Source organism: Pelodiscus sinensis, chromosome 4 (assembly GCF_049634645.1).
Source record: "Pelodiscus sinensis isolate JC-2024 chromosome 4, ASM4963464v1, whole genome shotgun sequence".
Taxonomy (NCBI): domain Eukaryota; kingdom Metazoa; phylum Chordata; order Testudines; family Trionychidae; genus Pelodiscus; species Pelodiscus sinensis.
The window spans coordinates 117,387,581-117,410,208 of record NC_134714.1 but is presented as its reverse complement, the minus strand read 5'-3'; the positions used below and the strand labels follow the sequence as shown (position 1 = coordinate 117,410,208).

At 45.1% G+C, this 22,628-nt stretch overlaps 1 protein-coding gene across 8 annotated transcripts in view; it reads left to right on the top strand.

Annotated features, from left to right (window-relative positions):
• BRSK2 (BR serine/threonine kinase 2) overlaps window positions 1–22,628 on the top strand; it is a 502,819-nt gene that overhangs the window by 425,194 nt on the left and 54,997 nt on the right. For all 8 annotated transcript variants that reach the window (XM_075928205.1, XM_075928203.1, XM_075928209.1 and 5 more), the window contains 3 exons: window positions 6,428–6,592; window positions 7,789–7,886; window positions 17,496–17,646. In XM_075928205.1, the coding sequence (XP_075784320.1) occupies window positions 6,428–6,592; window positions 7,789–7,886; window positions 17,496–17,646 (414 nt within the window). The remainder of the gene's footprint in view (window positions 1–6,427; window positions 6,593–7,788; window positions 7,887–17,495; window positions 17,647–22,628) is intronic.

Here is a 22,628-nt window from a genome sequence, read left to right as displayed (position 1 = left end):
CCACAGATTTTTCAAGCTCTGTGGAGTCGTCAGTCGACATGATACTTTTTAACATCAGGGAAGATTTGGGGTTTTTTAACAGAAGGTTTTTTGTTTGTTTCAAACCCTCACTGATGATCATGGGCCAAATTGAAAAAAACAGAATGTAGCGGGATTCTCCCACGCTGTGCCCCCAAACCAAATCCCACCCTCTGAGATTCCAAACTAAAATGCTGCTCATGATAGATTGTGCAGATGTTCATAATAGGATCATCCCACTTGTTTCTTGCATGCTCGGTATGGAACGCCATTAGCTGAATGACGTTCCTTTTCCTTCTTTCTTGCATGATCTGAAATGAAATGGTTAGAAGTTCAAATTAAATTTTTATGATCATTTTATATTTTTGTACTAAAGCATAAGTGTTAATGCCCCAGTGAGATGTAAATTGTTCAGGTCATCTGTGGACCCAGAAAGATTACACTGCTTCCCTTTAAACAAGGGTCGGAGTGTCAAGACTTTATTTTACACCCATAAAAGTTAGCAATGAGTGCCCAGTCCTCCATTAACTTGCACCTAACGGAGTCATTTTCACCTGAGAAAATAGAGCATAAACCGCTTACCACTCTGACTGGGCAGTGTTTCGTGTCCTTTTTGCACTCACTTTGCATGGTCTATCAATGCTAACAAGAAGAGAGTGGCTATAGACGGAATTATGTGTAGACCACAAGCACTTAAGGCTTCTATTTATTAGATTTAATGCACATTACACTCCAATATAAAACCTTTATTCATGGCCACGGATAGTTTAAGATGGCAGATGAGTGACTTTAAACTTGTACTCAGCATTCGATCAGTGGTTTCACTTAATTCTTGAAATGGATACTCATAGTCATGTTAAATCAATGCAAAACATTTAGCTGTAGTTCAGAGTAATCATGCACATGCACATGAACACACACGCTTAGGCTACATCTAGACAGCAGCACTATTTCGGGATACTGGAAGTCTCCCAAAATAGCAATTCTGCCTCTTTAAACACGCCCGTTATTTTGAAATATATTTTGAAATAATGGGCTTGCTATACCGACTTGTTCCACGAGCGTTAAGGGACTTGTCGGAATAACACTTTATTTTGCAATTTGGTGCTGTGTAGATAGCACCAAATTTCAAAATAAGCTATTTCGAAATAACCTCAAAATGTGCGTAGTGTAGATTGCGTAGCTTATTTTTAGGTAAAAGTGCTATGTAGACGCACCCTTACAGGCCCTGAAAGTTCCTGAACACAAGCTCCTTCAAAAGAAAGTGCCCAGTCACCAAACTGTCATGTATTGGTCCAACTCACCCCCATGGTAATGTGATAGTCCACTGACTCGAGTGTATGTTTTCGAGAATTTTTTTTATCTGAGATAAGTTTTCCAAAATGCAGCTAGATTTTGTGAAAGAGAGTTTTTGACCCAGAACATAGCTTGCCAAAAATCAGCAGATGATCGTTAATTCTTTTCACCTTTGCCAGTAAACCAAGTGGATGAATGAGATGAGCTATCATGGCACCAAAAGTGCAGCATGCTCAGCAACTAAAAAAGGGGGAAGGGGAATAATGATACTGATTCTGATTTGATTAGCACCTGCATAATTCCACTGAGTTTGCAAATGAGTGAGATCTGAATTAGGCTTATTGTACATATCTAGGAGATACAGGTTAAAATTTTGTGGGGAGGTTTAAAAAGCCCACCATGAATTGGAATCATGTCTTTTACACATACCATCCCTCACAAGGGAGGAAGTATTTGTAAAGCAGTATTACATTCAGCCAGTCTTTAAAAAAAATGTATGTGCAATATATATATGACATGGTTTGGCATGCACATGGGCTGGAGTGCAATGAATATGTCATTTGCTTCAGACTCAGGATGTTAAATATTGATTAATTTACTAGTCAAGCAGTCGATGGAATTTCCTCAGCTGATTCTCTGCACGCTTTGAAATGCCATGCACAGCCCGGGGTCAGCAGGGGACTCCCCAGCTGACTTTGGGTTCTGTGGAGATGCCGCACGGAGCCCTGGGTCAGCTAGGAAGTCCACAGTTGGATTTCAAATGCGCAGCACCGCATGGAGCCCAGGATCAGCTGTGTGGGGCTGCCCCTTTAAAACACCGCCACGACTTTTCAAAGCAGCAGCACTGCATGAAGCCCATACTCTGGGCTCTGTACAGCGCTGCTGCTTTGAAGCGGCAGCAAGGAGGGGGAAGCAACTAGTCAACATTTGCTTAGTCGACATTTGCAACTAGTCAACATTTTCTTGAGGAGGCAGCAAGTGGGGGGGGGGGGGAAGAGGCAACTAGACAGCTAGTCCTTAACATCCTTACTCCAGATGAGGATCAGAACAGACAATCCAATAATGTCAATCATAGCACAGAGCTGGTGATTTTCTACTTCTGATGCTGTGACTGCCTTGCAGGTGATGTGCAGTTTTGCCACTGATTTTCCACGTACTTGATGAAGATGTCTGAAAGTTTGCCCATACATATACACTCTGACTTTGTGTGATCGTGATAGGTTCAGCTTACAAGGAGAGGGCATTCCACAGTGCACAAAGGGTAGCCACCAACGCTCTGTGGATGTGGCTTATTGCCTGACATTGACTAATGTAAATGAAGCTTCATGTAGGGAGCTGCATCAAATTAGAGATCCTAGTTGCGACTGCAAATTCTCAGGTGATTTTGAAAAATATTAATTTCTCTATCATCCCTGTTAATTACACTGAGGAAATCTGCTTGTAACATATGTTTATGTTTAATGTTTAACTGAGCCAGCACCTGTCAGTTGGGAACTTCAGGCAGATGAAACAAAAGCCACAGTTGCCTAAGAACTAAATACTGTGGGCTTCTACTGCTGGGCGTAGGACTTAATCCTATAGGTCTCACTGAAGTCAATGAGAAAGCTTTCATTGACTTTAATGATTGAGGGTTCAGAGACATCAGCTTGCTCACCACAGCCCTAGGGCTAGATTTCTGATAACCCTGCCTCTCCTTGCGCAACGATTTACTGCAGGAGTAGTCCTTTGGAAAGGATTGGGACTGCTCCAGAAGTGGAACATTACTCAACATGAGCAGGTGTATCAGAATCTGACCCTTAAGATCAGAATTCTAGTGCCCTTATTCATGCTGAGGAGAACCTCCCTCCAGATGCTCCCATTTCCTTACATAGGACTACTGGTGTAATAAGACTCTCTTCAGCATGAGGAATGGAGTCAGAATCTGACCCTGGATGAGTAGTGCCCATAAAGTGTGATCCTGTTTATACCTGTGAAAATCCGGAAGGCAAGTTTCTGTTTCCTTTACTGATGTTACGTATTCCCTTCTTCCATAGCTAGACCCACTGAAATAAAAGGGACTACTCAGAGTAAATGAGATAGAATCTGATGCATGCTGAAGCCAGGTCTACACTAGGGGACAAAGTTAAACTAAAGTACACAACTCCAGCTACATGAATAATATAGTTGGAGTCAATGTACCTTATTGACCTTAGTTCAACTTACCTGTCAATTCCTCTATTCCTCACAACCTGGTGGAGTACAAGTCAATGGGTGCGTGATCAGGATTCAATTGAGTGGGTCTTTACTAGACCCTCTAAATCAATCCCCAAGAGATAGATCTCTGTAGTGTCAATCTCTCGGTAAGTCCTGAATTAGCATAATTCTGGATTCATATCAGTGTAATTAATAGCATTATCTGACTCTCACATCTGTTTGACTTAATTCACTCAGAGTACCCCATGATTTCAATGGAATTATTTGTATGAGTAACAGCTCACTGAGGGTATGTCTACACTACCCCCCTAGTTCGAACTAGGGGGGGTAATGTAGTCATACGGAGTTGCAAATGAAGCCCGGGATTTGAATTTCCCGGGCTTCATTTGCATAAAGCCGGCCGGCGCCATTTTTAAATGCCGGCTAGTTCGGACTCCGTGCCGTGCGGCTACACGCGGCACAGACTAGCTAGGTCGGATTAGGAAGCCTAATCCGAACTAGCTAGTCCGTGCCGCGTGTAGCCGCACGGCACGGAGTCCGAACTAGCCGGCATTTAAAAATGGCGCCGGCCGGCTTTATGCAAATGAAGCCCGGGAAATTCAAATCCCGGGCTTCATTTGCAACTCCGTATGACTACATTACCCCCCCTAGTTCGAACTAGGGGGGTAGTGTAGACATACCCTCAGTGAGTAAAGGATTCACAGCCTGGCCATATGTTTAGGATTAGGCCCTGCGTGTGTTTTGTGTAAGGTGGCTTTACTTGTGGCTGCTGTGCTGCATCTGTTGAGTACTCTTTTTCCAGAGCTAAAAATGGCTACACCGAGATGGGAGAGAATAACAGTCTCTAGGCAGCAGGTGCATTCAGTGATCTATGGTAATGCACCCAATCTGTGAACCATTGCAGAGGATACATCTTTGAAGTGAATTTTAGCAGCCTCAAAAGTCATTTATAATGGGCTGGATTGGCACCCCACCATTTGCCCTGCCCCAGCACAACACAGAGTCTTCACTGTGGCTTTGAGACTCTCTGTTCAGTTTCTGCTTTGACCTTGCTTCCTGGGAAACTGGGAGGGGCGGCGGGAAATAGAGGAGGAATAAGCTGTACTGAGCCTTTTCCTAGCACAGCTTGCTCCTCACTCAGCACTTTGCTCTACTACACTGGCTGTTCCTTGTGGGGCAAAGCATGTCTCCACTTGCATGTGTGGCCCTGCGGTGCCTGCTATCTCCTATGCATTGTGACTGGCAATGCAGCCCATTGAGGGACTAAGCATACACCCATACCCCATCCTTCTGCTGTGTGAATGCATGGACTAGCATGAGCCCAGAATGGTTTAAATTGTGTGACTATTTGTGGAACGTATTTGGATGATTTTCTCCAGCATCAAAGGGGAAATTCTGTCCCCCAACTCTGCATGCTCCCAAAGGGCACAGAGGGAGATTTGCTGCAGGTTCTTGTAGCCCATAGTCGGGGGTCTGTACCACAGGTGAATGCACTGCCCAGGTACCCTCACCCTACTGCAAAGGAAGGGAGACCACCATGTCAAAAGGCTACTGCAGTCCTGCGACTATCGTGGCATCCATAGAGCCTCATGAGAAGGCACAGGATTTTTCCTTGCCCTTCTCATGGAAGAACCGCACAGCCCTGAGTCTATCTGTCTGAGCTGATGCACTGTGAATTTACTCAAAGGCTATTCAATGTGTTTTCAAGTCATATTGTTCAGTTTACTGTATCTGGAATGAAACCTTGGCATGTTATATATACATCCAGAGCTTTATTTATTTCTTTATTTTGCAGTGAATAATCAATATTTCCTGCTTCCTGTGAATGAAAGGAGATAGTTGTACAGTCAGCTTGTTTTTGTCACCTTCTACAAACCATTGTACTTCTGCTACCGATTGCTTTTGTATTCCTAGCTCTGCCACTGACCTGTTGTCTGACCTTGGGCAGGTCATTTTAGGGCTTGAATTTTCAAATATAGGTGTCTAAATACAGGTAGCCGGAGTTACGTCTACATTGCAGTAAAACATTAGCGGCTGGCCCATGTCAGCGGACTCGGTCTCAGAGGGCTCAGGCTGTGGGCTATAATTATGGACGGTTAGACTCCATCTCGTGGTTTTCAGTGGACGTGGCCACAGCAGGGGTGAGTGGTTAGTATAGACCGTAAAGCACTGCCCAAATAGATACACAGTTAGACATGCAGGCTCAGGCTGGAGACTGGGATCCCATGAAAGGGAGCCCAAACATGTACAGTGCAACTTTATAGCCCTACAAGCCAAGCCTTGCAAGTCCAAGTCAGCTGACATGGGCCAGCTGAGGATGTCTTATGGCAGTGTACTGTAAACAGACCCTAAGAACATATGTGGGTTTTTAGAATGTGCCTACCACCTTCCTCTAAAAATCAGGCCTATTAAGATTTCTCAGGATGGGCACCAGAAAATTGAGGTACCCTAAATCACATTAGGAAGTTTGAACCCCTATATGGATACTTCTCTGAAGCTTGTCTCTGTTGTAACTAGAGGTGAATGATGTCAACTTGGGAGAAAATTGGGAGAAAATTGTCCAACTTTGCTAAGCCCAAGGGCTGATCTGCCCCTCATGCAGCACCTCTGAGTGGAGTGATTCATCACTGTAGAGTCTCAGGGCACTGAACAGCTGCTAGTTTATTTGGCACATGTTACAATGAGGAGTCATGCTGCCTTTCTGCCTCGACAGGGAAGTTTCTCATTAAGGGCCCCATCCTGAAAGGTGCTGATCACTCTCAACTCCTAGTGAAATTGTTCTGAAGGGAATTTCTGTCTGCCTTGTGAGGTCAGATTTCTCAGTGGAATTTTGACACTTTTTCCCTTTGTTGTTTTCAGAGCAAGTGTTTCACTTGTTCACCTCTTTCTCTTTCTCTCTCTCTCTCTTTCTTGATTGCAGAGGTGGTAAGAATGAACCAGAACCAGAGCAACCCATTCCTCGAAAGGTGCAGATTCGTTCTCTCCCTTCCCTGGAGGACATTGATCCAGACGTGTTAGACAGCATGCACTCGTTAGGCTGCTTCCGCGACCGAAATAAACTCTTACAGGATCTGTTGTCGGAAGAGTATGCATTCCCTCATTCGTAAAATCGGTTTCATGTCAGAGGGTTATAGTGCTCAGAGGCTCAGCAATGGGATGTGGAGCCTTTCACTTCTAGAGCTCGGATGCAAACATGGCCCGGATTGAGCGTGTCATTTCCCCTTTCCTGGCTGTTCAATGTTAATGAGTTGGGAGAGTGAGGGAGATCTCAGCGCATTTCTGAAAGCATTGGTGCCCCCATCATATAAATTACCACTGCAACTGGCATCCTGGTTACAGAGATCAGGGTCTGAGCAGCCCACTGAGGGTAGAATTGCCTCTCTCAATCTCCAGAGTTGATATCTGCAGGTGAGCGTTTATACGCACCAAGTTGGAAATACCCTGTGCTGTGCCCACATCTGTTGGTAAATAAAATACTTATGACGGCTTTCCTAAGCATTGTGAGGGATTGTCTAATGCATAGGTTCCCAAAGTGGGGGACATTAAGAAATTCCAGGGGGGACACGAAGCAACCCAGTCCCCTTCCCTTCCCCCTCCTCTGCCCCCGGTCAATCCCTTCCCCCCAAAGAAAGAGCCTGGTTCATCTGGTAAAAAAATTCAGAAAATATCATGTGAAATGTCCAGTATTTTCTGTTTTTCCTGGCTTAGGTGTCCGCCAGAACATGCGCAGCTCGGGTTGGCTGGGAGGATGGAGAATCCCAGGCAGACTTCAAAATAGCCACCTTATATGGGCAATGTCTGCTCTGCTCTTAAAAGGGCAACCATTTTTTTTTCCTCAACAAGTTTTGCTGCTATTTTGGGGGTGGGGCGAGGGTTTCTCAAAAATCAAAAAGGGGGAGTGATGCCGAAAAGTTTGGGAACCGCTGGTCTAATGGGCACCAGAGTAGGAGTCAAGTGTTGTAGCTTCAGTTCCTGACTCAAACACAAGCTTCCTTCATGACCATGGGCCACTCATTTGTATTCAAACTGAGCTTCAGTTCCTTATCTGTAAAATGGTGGTACACCTCCTTTCCTAAAAGGATCCTTGGGGGGATCAAATCTATTGATGTTGTCAAGGCACTCAGATACTGTGGTGCCAGGGCCAGATAAGAAAAGAGATAATTAGATTTGGGTTATTTGGAGCATTTGTAACTCTTTGTGTTTGATGGGGAAGAGTCATCTGCACTATTTTTTCTGTCAGCTGCAGCCAATTAGAAGGTTTCTTCCTTCATTTTTTTTCAGAGAAAACCAAGAAAAAATGATTTATTTTCTTCTTCTTGATCGGAAAGAGAGGTATCCCAGCCATGAGGATGAGGACCTGCCCCCTCGGAATGAAATAGGTATATCAAACATAATCGCCATCACCATTTCAGTCTGTCCCTACTTTCCTTTTGTTGGCATTCTCCCTCTCCTCTTTGACTGACATGAGCTATGATAGTACTGAGGTTCTGTGAGGCTCCAACAACCTGAGGATGCCAGCTCTGCTGTGGACCTAACTGTAAAAGATCTGACTCTCAGCTACACACCTCTCTGGCAGTGTAACAGGCCTTTGTATTTACTTCACACTGCTAGTGTGGTGTGAAGGAGCTTTCGCTAACTAAGAATTCAGAACACAATCTAGAGTGTAGACCCTCTCCGCCATCTGAAATATAAGCACAGAAAGAGGGGTAGTTAATCAGTTAGACAAGGTAGTTAATCAGTTAGACAAGGTATTTCTGCTCAGTAGCTTGTCCGTTAGGTCCCAATTTTCTGTAGACTTAGTTTTACACAGGTAGGTATTCCCAGTGAAGTCAATAGATTGGCCATACGTGTTCAGATTAGTATGCATTTAAGTCTTTGTAGGATCAGGATCTTTCAAGGAAATGACAGCGGTCATCTCCTCCTGAACATCAGGAAACCTGCCGTAAATGTTAAAAGCAGGTAAAACAAAAAACAAAAAAAGTCTGAAAAATTGGAAACTTAAACTTTGCTAAAGAGCTGGTCACAAAATTGGAGTGTGTTCATGAAAATGTCAGTTTTCTCCATATTTCAAAAATGTCAAGGAATATTTTTGAGACAGTTTTAAAACTAGAAATATTTCAAAACATTTGGAGAAAAATCCACAAAATGGCATTCTAATTTTCTCTCTCTTTTTTTTATTAATTTTGAAATTCAACATTTTGGTGAAAATGTTTTTCAAAAAAAAATGTGAAAAATGTTGACGCGCTTTATTTTTCTTGTATTTGGATTTGTCAGTGTGTTCATCAGATTTCAATGAAAAAGAGCACAGGGGAAAATTGGCAAGTACCATAGATTTAGGCATACATGTACATATACACGATACTCAGAGATATATATGTGAAGGAGAGATGGTGGTGAATTAGAAAAGTTTAATCAGTCTGAAATGCAGCTGACCACATTTTAGTTACATTGGCCATGCCAAATAAGTCCCACTCCACTAACTACACCACACAGCTTATTATTGAGTGTATTTTAAATATTTTAGAACAATTTTCAAATATGTTTATTGGGCTTATACACTGAATCCCTTTGTCTACGTAGCCAAGTACTCCTATACCACTGTAGTGCACCAGTAGTACTATTGTTACTTATTATTTGCATTGGGAAGCCACATAGGCCAGACCACACTATGCTGCATCTGTACAAACACAGAATAAAAAGACATTCCCAGCTCCAAAGAGCTTATGGTCTAAGGCTATGGATACACTTGCACTTGATTGAGAAAATGTTTGTCCTTCACAGGTGTTTAAGCCTGAATGACAAAAGTTTTGCTGCAGCACATGCACGTGTGAGTGGGGCTTTATAGGAGGAAGTGTTTTATTGGCAAATGTACCAACAAACAGGATTCAAACATGTCGACTTTTAGCACTGTGTCGACACAGCCTTGTAGCTAAAAGTTGCGTTCCCTAAGTGCTATCAACTCACTATGCATGACTCAAAGAAAATCAAAACTATGCATCTATAACATTTTAAGTAAAGGACCTGAAAATAACATTTTTATACATAGTGATGTTGTGTTTTTAGGTCTAGTATTTCTTGACCTTCAGGGCTAGAAGCATATGCTGCCTATCCTATTGAAATGCGTGGACTCTCCCTGTTCTGCTGTTTGATGAAATATTGAACCTTAAATCTGTCACTGCTCTAAGACTCATGTTTTAGGCCTCAAATCTGTGCAGTTTTTCCCAAGAAATCTCATATATGGAGGAAACTATAAAACACTTACCTGGCAGGCTGATTTTTAACAATGTGACCTGCTTGAAGCTGCAGGGAGTTTGGAATGTAGTTTATCACATGCCTCTGTAATTTATCTATTTAATCACATGTATATCACTATCACATACGTTTTGTGTCTGTGTGTATGTGTGTGTGTGTCCCCTCCTGTGTTCCGACAGCGACTCATTGATTTTTGACTTGGATAAGTGGTTTTGCAATACAGGGACAGGGCTCCCCTATGTCACAGAAGGTGCATCTATGCTCACTGTTATTTCGAGATAATTTCGAAATAACGGACGGCTTATTCCGAAATCTGTAAACCTCATTCTACGAGGAATAACGCCTATTCTGAAATAGCTATTTTGACATAAGACATGTGTAGATACACCACTGCTGCTATTTCAAAATAGCCCCTCACCAGGGCCATTCTAAGTTATTCCTCCTCAGTGCCTCCTGGGGCTCTAAATCGAGATAGCACATCTACATTAGGGAAGCCTGCCTCAGATTAATTTTGAGGCTTCCCTGCAGTGTAGACGTGATATTTCGAAATAAGCTTTTTCTGGAATAGCTTCTTTCGAAACAGCCATGCAGTGTAGACATACCCTCTAGATACTTTTTCTGTTGAACAGTAGTAGTTGAGGTAACTGAATTGTTACCTCCCATGAATTGAAAATTATGCCCTAAATATGTCTTCCCATTTCCCAGTCCTGTACTCCCAAAACATTTTCACTTGCTGGTTCATATACTGGATTAGAATTTTCTACGCAGGGTGAGAAAGTGTTCCCCATTAGAGGTAGGCTGTCTTTGAGCCAGATATACCATTGTGCTGAGACAGCACATTGTAGAATCCTCAAGCATTATTATTTGAGTGTTAGTCAGATCTACTTTCTTTCCCAGAGGGGGTTTCCGTCGCCTCTGCTCCCATCAGTGTCTCTGGGAACATGGGGCAAAGTTTAATTAAGAGTAATCATGCTTCTGATGAATATCTTGTCATTAGCCATTAGCAGTGGCCTTGCACAAAGAGAGAAGAGGAAGGGCGAAGGGAAATGATAATGGATTTAATCATAGCTGCTTTGAGAGGCGACATTCCTCAGAGATGCCTGTTGCCTGAGCACTGGTCAAATAGGCGTACATGCGCACATACTGAGCTCTTCCTGTTTCTTTGAACATTATGGTTTGGGAAGAATAAATGCAAGCTGTGAACATAGGCTTCTGAATTGCAGCTGACACTAACAGGGAAATTGGACTCTAGATAAACTATTCTTCCCTTCCTGGTTTCCTTTTTGGGGTTGTTTCACTCTGGGTGCCAATATCTCTTTCTCAGAGAGGTAGGAAAAGAGCTTTTCTTTTTCATCATTTGAATCAAAGTTCTGTTACTTTTCTCCCTGCAAAGCTTTACCAGGAGCAGAAGTGCACACACAGGGAACCTTCCTCCTTTTTCTCTCCACGTGGCTGTGTAATCTTGTTGGTTGGTGATTTGTTAACCCAGGTTTAGCTTCTGCAGGGAGGGTTTCTCCCCTGACTTTGGAGGGTGCATCGGAACTGGGAGGTTGGAAGCTGAGAGACAAGCTGACGTGTCTTCTCTTGCATCCCAGGAAACTTCAGTGCAAAACGGAGCTTTTAAGTGGAAAATGTGGTGGAAGGTAGGGAAGCTGTGAGGAGTCTGCAGGGCTAGCCCTCCTACTGTGGAGTTCTTTGTACAGTAAAACGTGTGTGGTTCCACACAGCTTCCTCCAAATCTCCAGCAGCCTTGCCTCAAGTCTGCATAACCATGACACATTCCGGCTTGCCTCCAACTTGCTTGCAGCTTTCTTCAGCCTGGGGCAGGATAACTGTATTTAATTATGACTGCAAGCTAGTTCCTTTGTCATCAGCACCAGAAAGACAGATCCCAAAAGGAAGTACCTTCCTTGCAGATTGAGCACACCACAGATCGATCTCTACTTCGATCTGTAAGACAGTATGGCTGAACGTTCAGTATGTGTCCATCCATGGTATTCCTACGCATCACCTAAGCTTTTGGTGACAACCTGAATGGCATCCTGTCGCAATATTCCTTGGTTAATATGCTTCGTAATTCCTTGGTCCAAATATATCTATACCAGTGAAGAAAAACACCAAACTGAAGTAAGATTCACTGACCTGTAATTCCCAGGATCGCCCTTAACCCCCCTTTTTGAGGTGCAACATATGCTGCCTTCCAGCCCTCTGACATAGTAACTGCTTTTAAGGAGAGATTCAATATTTTAGTTAGCAGCTCAGCCACTTTATCTTTGTCTTTCCGCAGAAGTCTTAGGACTTTTTGCTGTTAGGAATTTGTTCCAGCTCCTCCTTTTTTGACATTTTTGCCTCTTTAATATGTTTTAAAAAGAGGTTTGAGGTAGCTATTGTCCCAGCATCTTGTGTGGTGTAGTTGAATGCAAAGCAATCATTTAGCTTCTCAACAACATCTCTATCTTCTTTCATTGCTCCTGTTACTTCCTGATGGTTCAGCTGACCCACTGTCCCATCCAGGGTTCCCTCTAAGCTGCGTGCCTGCACGGTCGCACACTAGAAATTTTAGGCCCGCCCACCTCATTTGCAGAGCCGTGCAACAGCCCTCACCACCAGGGCTGGCCTTACCATGAGGGGAACTGAGGGAGCCGACTCAGGTGCCAGACTGTGGGGGGGTGCCACTAGAACACAGAAAATTGTGTAGAAAATTGTGTCTGCTGCTGGCGCATATGTATTCTCTCTGCAGTACCATGAGAGGAATAGAACAGGAAGAAGGAAGAATTGAGACCTTTCAAAGTTTTGGCCCAATCAAGGGGGCATGGGGACGTCATTTGAGCTCCCTGCCTCAGGTGCCAAAATGTTGTGGGCTGGCCCTGCTCACCACCATCACTTTCCTGCTAGAACGGAAGGTGAGGGGTGGAGGTGGCAGTAGTCTGTAGGATTGCCAGGTGTCCGGTTTTCACCCAGACAGTCCAGTATTTGCAGGCGCCATCCAGTAAAAAAAAACAGGAAATACCGGACATAGGTGGTTGTGAGTGCATTGGGATGGGGAGACTGGGGGGCCTGGCCCAGGGGGTGGGGTGGATGCATTGGTAGTTAGTGTGTGGTCCCAAACTGGAGGGAGTGGTGCAACTTTTGCTTAACAACTTTGGCTCCCCTTGCTTAACAACTTTGGTCTCCCCCTTTTTTTTCCCTGAACAGTATTTTTTCCTGCTTTATTTATTTATTTATTTATTTATTTATTTATTTATTTATTTATTTATTTATTTATTTTGGCGGGGTGTTGGGGTGTTTGGTATTTTTTGTTAAACCATCTGGCAACCCTAGTGGTCTGGTGGGTTCTGGCCAGGCTGCATAGCGGCAGACAGCTTCCCCACTTTGCTCCGGCTGGAGCTGGGGCAGCCTCAGTGGGTGGAACTCTACGGCCAGCTGGCCGGGCTGTGTAGCGGTGGGGCAGCTGCCCCCCTTTGAGGGTTTAGTTGCAGGGCACAGCCAGGCTCCCTCACATATCAGACACCTGTAGAGGGACTTTCCTGCAAGCGTAGACCACTCTGCATTGCCCAAAACTCCTGAGAGGGAGGTATTGTGTATAGAAAAATCCTAACCAATGATTCGCTGCAAACAGTCAAGTGATGAACTTCAGTTTCCCACACAGTGGTCAGATAAGAGGTCAGGAGCATTGTCATTCAGTGCATGTGTAAGTGAGTCCAGCATGTGTATGGCTGTCTGGTGGTGAGCTGCAGAAAGGTCAATTAATTTTAAGGCTTGGGACTTGTAGACAGGAAATATAAAAGGAATAAAAGTATCATTACATGCTGTCTGAATGCTTGTCTAAAATGGATCTGAACTCTCTCCCTGCTAATCAGTGTTAAATGTAAATATTTTCCTTTAGCTTTCTGAAAGGGAAATGCACTTAGGCTAAGTCTACACTATGAACTTTTTGTGGAATAGGCAATGCAAATGAAGTGCTCATCAGCAGCTTCGTGTGCTTCATTTGCATAGTCTCTTCCGATCCTTTTTGCGCAAGAGGTTTTTGCGCAAAAACAAGCGGTGTGGACGTGTCTGTTTTGAGCAAAAACTCCCTTTGCGCAAGATCTGTATACCTCCTTTTGGGTCTAAAAAAAGCTGCCACTCACTACTTCACAAGTTAACTATATCTTATTTTTGGTGAAAGTAAAGATTTGTTTCAGGTGCTCACATTTTACTTGGTCTATGTACTTTTGACCAACATATTGATTCTCACCTTACCAATCGTCAATTTTCCAAAAGCTAGTTTAAGATAATATTAAAATTGTATTTACATTTTGTCTACAAAGCTAAGATTTCATGTATTTTCAATGTTTCCCCCCTTTTTTTTTTAAATTTAAATTTTGAAAGCTTTACTTGCTCCAGTTGCATTAAGCATTTAGAAGCCAGGAAATATGCATTAGGGGGTTGGGGACTCAGTTGGAAGGAAAGTGTAAGGGCTGAATGGGGCACTGTGGAGAAGTTAGGGGGATAGGGGGCACAATGCAGGGTTAGTGGTAAAGGGCACAGAATGGGGGTGTAGGGGTTGGGGAGTCCATGGATGCAGGAACGGTGGGAGCAAAGCTGGGTGACAAGTTGGGTGGTTTTCAGGGTGGGTGGGTGCAGGGTCATGCACCTTGTTAATTAACCCTTGTTTTAGTACTTTTTTCCTTACATAATTTAAATTGTATATATAATTTTGTTAGTAACTGCGGGGTGCCACAGTGGCACACATCCGAACAAGTGCACGTGACATCAATATTGGTGCACAAGAAAAAACTCACTCTGCTCATGGATGGAAAATCTTAGAGGGAACACTGGTCCCGTCCACAAACTTTCTGCTTCTAATATATTTGCAATATGTCTCATAATTTGTGTCTTTGGCTAATTCTTCTTCATAGTCTCTCTTAGCTCTCTGCTAATGCCCAGATTACATTTGACTTGCTATACTTAGTGTTCCATATTATGGATGTCACCTGGGCTGGATTTCCCTCTGCTGAAAGTCTCCTATTTCAATCTGGTTTGGCTCAAATCCCCCCCTTGAACCTTGCCATTTAATGAGACCAAGCTTCTTCCTCCCTTCTTGTTTCCTTTGTTGTTGAGGGTTAGTCAGACCTTGTGTGGCTCTGTTACTCTGCCAAAATAACCCCCAAGCCACATTGGAGGATTATCCTTTCCTTGCTTTTGAGATTGCCCCTCTCAGACTGGCTTAGTCTTTTATTTTATTTTTAAGTCCCCCTTTCTCAAGTTTATTGTTCCCAGGCAAGTCTTTGATATCATCCCTTTGCTGAAAACATTGAACCTAATCATTATCCGGTCACTGTCGCTTAGTGACCCAGCTTCGGTTACTTTTTGAACCAACAGTAGTATGTTACACAAGACTATGCGGAGAACAGCCTCTCTTCTTCACTTAGCTGTTCACTTCATTAAAACTGTCAAGAAATTATTTCGGTTAACCTTGTTCCAATGTCACATTTGATCAGTTCATACGAGTACAATTGAAGTCATTCACTATTATTGTTCTATTGAATTTTGCTGCCTGTGTGAGCCATTGGTTGGGTTTTCTGTTTTCTTTTTTTAACAGAAGAAATATTATTGTTAATAATAAACAATAAAAATGGTCGGACTTCATTGTGCTCCACATTGTTTGCACATATAATAAATAATAGTTCCTATTTCATAAGGCTTGTGGTCTAGAGCAGTGGTTCTCAAACTTTTGAACTGGTGACCTCTTTCACATAGCAAGCCTCTGAGTATGACCTCCCCTTTCTACATTAAAAATACTTGTAGATACTTAACACCATTATAACGGCTGGGTGCAACGTGGGGTGTGGGGGTAGAGGCTGATGGCTCGCAACCCCCTCCATGTAATAACTTCATGACCCTCTAAGAGCTGCCAAACCCTAAATTGAGAACCCTTTATCTACAAGACAAGACATAAGAGAGAGGTGAAACAAGCAAGGGGGCGGAGATGGCAATGAAGGATAGGGTAACAAAAATGAATAAATATTTATGATGATGATGATAGTCTATGTATTAATTATTATTATTATCATCAGAGATGTTAAATCTGACTTCCCCTGGTTTAATGACAGGCACTTTTTATGGGGGAAGGGTCTCAGAGAACATTTTCTGTGAGTTCACCAATCTCAGTGGAAGAGGAATAACATATCCTCTCTAAGGCAGGGGCGGACAATAATTTTTGATGATGGGGGGGCTACACCAGGAATGTGGTAAGTGGTCAAGGGCCGCATTCTTCCATGACATTCATGGAGGAGGTGCGGTGTCTGGGATGGAGGATGAGTGCAGAAGGGAGCCTGGGATAAGGGATTGGAGTACAGGAGGAGGGTGCGGAAGGAGGGGGGTTGTGACCTAGAGCAGGAGTGCATAAGGGAGTGCAGGGATTTGGGTTGTGACTGGGAGTAGGGAATTGAGGTGCAAGGTCTGGGAGGGGAGAGTGACCTGTAGGAGGAGTGTGGAAGAGAGTGCAGGAGGCAGGCTCTGTCCGGGAGGCACTTACCTGTGCAGCTTCCAGCCAGCAGCCCAGCTGGTTCTTCAGCCAGAGTCACTGACTTCCATGCCCCTGCGCCAGTTCTGGCCTGCAAACAGGCAGCTCCCATTGGCCAGAAAGGGCAAGACTTTGCTGGGGGCAGGGGCAGTGCTAGAAGCCTTTCTCCCCTTCCCCCCGGGCTTGCAGCATTTAGAGAGCTGCTCAGAGCAGTGTGTGGGGGCAGCGTAGGCAGGGAACCTGGTGGAGGCTCCCACAGGCTGGATCTAGTGGCCTGGTGCTGCCTGTATTTTCCCCTCCCCTGCTCTAAGGTATTTCTTAGCCACTGGAATTAGATTGGTCTTCATAGATAAAAAAAAATCCTGTCTCCTCTCAATTGCTTAGCTTCCCTTTTCTGTCTGAGCGGGCTGCCTTCAGCGGCGGGATGGCCCAGTGCTTCGGGCATTAGGTGGGGACTCAGGTGACTCAGGTTCAATCCCCTGTGCCACCACAAACTTCTGGTGTGACCCTGGTGCAGGTCATTTCAGGGCTGGATTTTTTAAGGTACTTAGGCAACTAAAGATCCAGATTTTGAAGGGAAGTAGGCACTTTGGTGCTTTTGAAAATCTCTCAGCGCTGCTCTGCACGTACCTGTGGCTAAATGCCTTTAGAAATTTGGTTTCCTGTGGCCCAGCTCCCCATCTATGAAACAGGGATAGTAGCACTGGCCTGCCTCACCAGAGTGTTGGGAGGATGGACACATTACAGACTGGGAAGTGCTCAGTCACACTACCACATAAGCACCCATAAGTAGATACATTCCACTAGCTCTCCAGTCCCCATAGAGTCACCCAGGGTAGGCAAGACCTTAGTTTTTAATGTAAAAAGGAAGTAGATGGAAAAGATACCCCAAAACTTTCAGGCCTTCTTCATACATCATTTTCTTCCCCTCTCCTCCCCCCTCACCACTCACTCCCCTCCCCTCCCCTCCCCTCCCATGCTCAGTGACTCAGCGTTGGCTGATTTTTGAATGCTTGGCCACTGTGAGGAGGTGAAACATGGGGCTTGGAATGAAGAGATTGCAAATGTTTCTTCCCCTCTGTCAGGGGACAATCAGGCCTATCTCTGTGGGGGGAGGTGCGCGAGGGGGCTTGCTGAGGGGCGGGGGGCTGCTGAGCTGTGCCAGCCTGAAGCATGGGGGGGGTGCGTCACAGCCAGATTCAGTTGACTTCATTCTCTCTGCACAAAGATCCTCCCAGGAAGCGAGTAGACTCCCCCATGCTGAACCGGCATGGGAAGCGGCGACCAGAGAGGAAGTCGATGGAAGTGCTCAGCGTGACAGATGGCGGTTCCCCGGTCCCAGCTCGCAGAGCTATTGAAATGGCACAGCATGGACAGAGGTAGGTAGCTCCCATGGTCAAGAAAGACCCACGTGGTGCTCCTTGCCTGCCTTACTTCCCCTCTACACCCTCTACACAGGAGGAGTTCGAGGAGATTTTCTATCCACACCAGCATCACTAGAAACATTCAGCAGCACTCATGGTTACTTGACCCCTGATGCTAGTACTGGCATCAGTTATAGCATCAGTTCTATCCAGGGCTTGAGGATCCTGTCCACTGAACCCTTTTACTCGTGATCCTACTGTTAGCTTGGACACTGGTGTCATGAGAACAGTATGAATCTGCTTGCAGCAGCCCTGCCTGACTCTCTTGGCTGCCTCCCACAGCTGCTCTCAAACTCCGTATGCCCCTGATGCTCACAGCTCACTGGATTTCTTAAGCATGGTGGGTACGTATCATTCCAGTTCTCTCATGCACAAGAAAACTGCTACTGTTGTGATATGCTGGAGAGGAGCGGGGGGAATGGTGTCCCCAAGATGCCAGGGGAACTGCTATGCGAGTTGGCCTTCTGGTTGTGACGCACCACAGAGACAGCTTCCACACTCATTACAGGTGGCCCACACCGAGAATGGCTAAGAGAATGCACGTGTGTTTGGAATTGCACAGAGCTGTATCAGTCTGTAGCAAAGAACATTACACTTACATTCTGTCAATGTTTTAGCTTATATTTTGCTTTCGTGACATGGTCTTTCCCCTCAGCTGTTCAGATCTGCTCAGGAAGAGTCTCCTGTGCCCAGAAACTCCTTTTTGCTGGCTGACAGCTGGGTGAAGAGCATGAATAAAGAAGTTCAGAGGTCCTTAGAATTGCCTGATTCTTGGTGGATGGCTGTGGCAGTTCTAGGCCTCCAGTGAAGAGAGCTGTTCCCCGAGAGCTGCTAGGATTTATTCCTGGGGTTCATGGCTGGGTATCCTTAAGATAGAGGGTCCGTCTACACTGCACAGCTCTTTTGGGATACCAGAGATATCCCGAAATAGCTACCCTGCATTTACACAAGCAGCCATCCCAAAATAATGGGTGTGCTGTTTCGGCATCCCAGTAACCCTTGTTCCACGAGGGTTAAGGGATATCTCAAATTAGTGTGTTATTTCGAAATTTGATGCTGTGTAGATGCGCCAAATTTCAAAATAACCTACTTCGAAATACAATCAAAATAAGATACACAATTTGTGCAGCACAAATTGCATATCTTATTTCGAGTGTAGGGTGCAGTGTAGCACCTTTGGGGTACATCTAGACTACATGGCTCTGTCGACGGAGCCATGTAAACTAGTTTACCCAGCATAGTCAATGAAGCGGGGATTTAAATAATCCCCACTTCATTAAAATAACAATAGCCGCCACGCTGGGCCAATGATCAGCTGATCCGGCACAGCGTGGCAGCCTAGACACAGCGCGGTCGACAAGGGAAGCCTTTGTCGACCGCTCCAGTATGCCTTGTGAAATAAGGTTTACCGGAGCGGTCGACAAAGGCTTCCCTTGTCAACTGCACCGTGTCTAGGCTGCCACGCTGTGCCGGATCAGCTGATCGTCGGCACAGCACAGCGGCCATTTTTATTTTAATGACGCGGGGATTATTTAAATCCCCGCTTCATTGATTATGCCAGGTAAACTAGTTTACATGGCTCCGTCAACAGAGCCATGTAGTCTAGACGTACCGTTAGAGTCTGGAAGGTTCTTCATTGCAGCTGAGATAGGACACCCCCGCCCCAAGACAGTGAAATGAAAGGATCTCTCCAGTGATCAAGGAGCTGTTTTGGAGAAAAGTGGATTTCACAGAGGTCACTGATGTCAAAAGTAGCATGAAGAATAAGGCTGAGCACCTTGGTAACAAACTGTTACCAAACAGTAGTCACTAGAATCAAACATTCATATTTTCCCCATCTTACCTTTAATATCCAGTCCTGGTGCCTGGAGGCCATGTTTGCCCATGAATGTCTCATAGAAAAGACAGCCACTGGCGTAGCATGTGGACTTCAGCACCCCAGCTACGGACAGTTTGTTGCCTTAGAAAGTTGCTGTTCTGTACTGTTTTGCGGTTGCTTGCGGGGAGCATTTACTTAGGTGGAACAACAACAAGTAAATGGGAATAATGATGAGACAGACAAACTGAGTTAGGAGCAAGTCGTTCGACCAGCCTAAACCTTCCTGGCCTGATCTTGATATGCTCTGATAGTTGGCACGCTCCCTGTCACCTCTCCCCTTTGCGTGTGAGTCCATACCAAGTTGTCAGAAAGTTAAAGAAAGGGCTCATGTTATCCTGCCTAGTCTGTTTTGCTTCCAATGTCCCATTCTCCCCCCACAACTGAAAAATGTTGCAATGTGAAGTGATCAGTGGAAAGGGGCGCAAGGGGAATGTCGAATAGGGATGTAATAGTGTAGTCAAGTAACCGATAAGCAAAAGCTTATAAGTTCGGAACTGTATCGGAGGCAGCAGCGCGGGCGACAGGCAGCTGATCTGTGAGGGGAGCTGGTTTTCAAACTGGCTTCCCTCATGGACCAGCTCCTGTCTTGCACCCCACAGAGGCAGCAGCACGGAATGGCAGGGGTCTCTGTGGGAGTGGGGCTGGAGCACACTGGTTGCCAGCCCCGCTCCCAGGGACTATAGAATAGTTGAGTAACCGATAAGAATTCCTGAGGTTACGCGGCTATTCAGTTAACCAATATTTCACATCCCTAATGTCTAAGAGTATCTCAGAGACACTGGAGAGAAATGCATAGGCGCCATGTCCATGAAGGATGACTTCAGGTTAAAGAAGACAGGACTCAAGCCAGAATCATCAGGGCTACCAAAAGGGATACATGGGGAATATGTGTGCAGCAGACAATTTCAGCTGAAGCAAGACATACAGGTCTGATCAAGGACAGTGGAGGGGTCCATGCTGACATTATGAGGGATGATGTCCAATTCAGTGGTGCATATTCTGGAAGGGGAAGGCGCTGTTCTGTTTCAGGCTCTAGCTTTCATTACTCAAACACTCTCCACATCTGGGGATGACGAGGGCACAGTGTGAACTGCTGGCAGCGTGATCGTTTATAACATGAGCTGACTTCATTAACAAATGCTGTTGCCTGGAGAGTGTTTGGGGACAGTGCACTACTGGCAGGGGCACCATCTGTCAGAACAGTCAGTAACAAAATGCCAGGTGCCTGCAGCCAAGAATCAGGTTGTTTAAGGCTAGCTGGATAGTATTCGGCTGCAAGTGACCCACAGAGAGTGGATTTTGCAGCATTTTATGTTAGCCCTGGGGTGGGACTGCCCTGATACTCTCAGTGTGGGCAGATGGATACCCACTGCTCTGTTCTAGGAGGATTGTACTGCACTGAGAAAGTGAAGAGACCATCCTAGTTAGAGATGAAGGACTGTGTAAGCACCAGGAAATAAACACCCAAGGCTTCCTTCACAAGCTACCAGAAACATGTCTCTAGCTCAGTGGGCAAAGCACTCCCTTGGGACTTGTGTTTTTGTCCCACTGGAGTGAACATCTGTTTATTTGCAGGAAGGGGATGCATGGGCAAGCCACCTGTGGGATGTGTCAGGGATAAACAACATACTTGCACCCAGCCTGGGCCCGAAGAGCCTCTAATCTTGACATGGGTTTGATATCCCGTTAGAGTAGCCACTTAATATTGAACGAGGGGACTCGCATGCAACAGGTTGGCAAAAGGCCTGTCATGTGGGAAGCATTGTCCTTTGGTGACTTAGTCCTGGAGAAGAACAGTAGAACTAGTGAAGTCCCACACAATTGATTTCTAGGTTACAAGCTGCTGCCCATCCAGCTGTGCTTGAATCAATTCGAGTGCCCTTTCTAAGTGCGCTCTTGTTGTTTCTCCAACTGTGTGTGTCAAACAAAAACCCACAACACCCCCAAGGCATCTATCTCTGATGATTGGGTTTGGTTTTACCTAGCCAGTAGTCAGGCCAAATGTACAGCAGGAGAGAGTGGTCCTAAGCTTCACTACAGCCAGGACTTGTCGTTCTCACCATTTCAGATTGCTTGGCTCTTCCTAGAAGCCAAAACCTCACTCCTGTCAGGAGAAACATCCGAGAACCCATGACACTAGATATCTTGTGAAATGGACAGCCCCTGCTCTAGGTGGAGCCTGTTGCGCCTTCAGCAGCTGGAACCTCTGCTGGGGTGGCAAAATTTTACAGTGGCAAGGGTCAGGATTTGGAACATTTGATCAAATATCCTAACATGGATTCCATCAGTTATTCCTTTTCCTTCCATTCTTTTCCTTGTGGGTTGCTGAGCACCAGTGGAACATTGGGAGGGGTGAAGAGGCTGTATGGTGTAGAACAGCTGTCCACATCACACAGAGCTCATGCACAATAAAGACCTTCTTCCGTGAGGCTTTTAGAGTCCTGTTTCTCCACTGCTGGGATTCTCACCCCAGTTTGGGAAGCAGAATGGTCCTTTTTGAGGATGGGGAGTGGCAAAGGATGGGCAGGAAGGAACCATGAAGAGTAGAAAAATAAAAGCAGCCTTTATCTTTAAGAAGATCTGCTGACTGCTTTGAATCTGTGTGCCCAGAGTGTGCTTAGTGTTAATAGCTTCCTGGAAAGGCTTACAGATTCCCAACAGAAGCAAGGAGGGCTTTGCTATTTTTACATTCTAGCAAGGTCCATTTCCAGTGAGAAGTGTGAGCAACTCCGGGTGGGGTTTTCAGTGTAGTAATGGGGAGAAAGGTTTTGTGTGTTGTAGGGAAGGGCACAGACAATGACTGACAGGGTGTCAACTGTGAGGGTACGTCTACACAGTAGCGCGTACCTTGAAATAAACTACCCAATTTGAACTATGCAAATTGCGTCGCTTATTTTGAAATAACATATTTCGAAATTTGGCGCTCTCTACACAGCAGTTATTTTGAAATAATTTGCTATTCTGCGGACTTCGTTAATCCTCATACAACGAGGTTTACAGGAAGTCGGAGTAAGAAGCCCATTATTTTGAAATAACGGGCTTCTTGTGTAGACAGCGC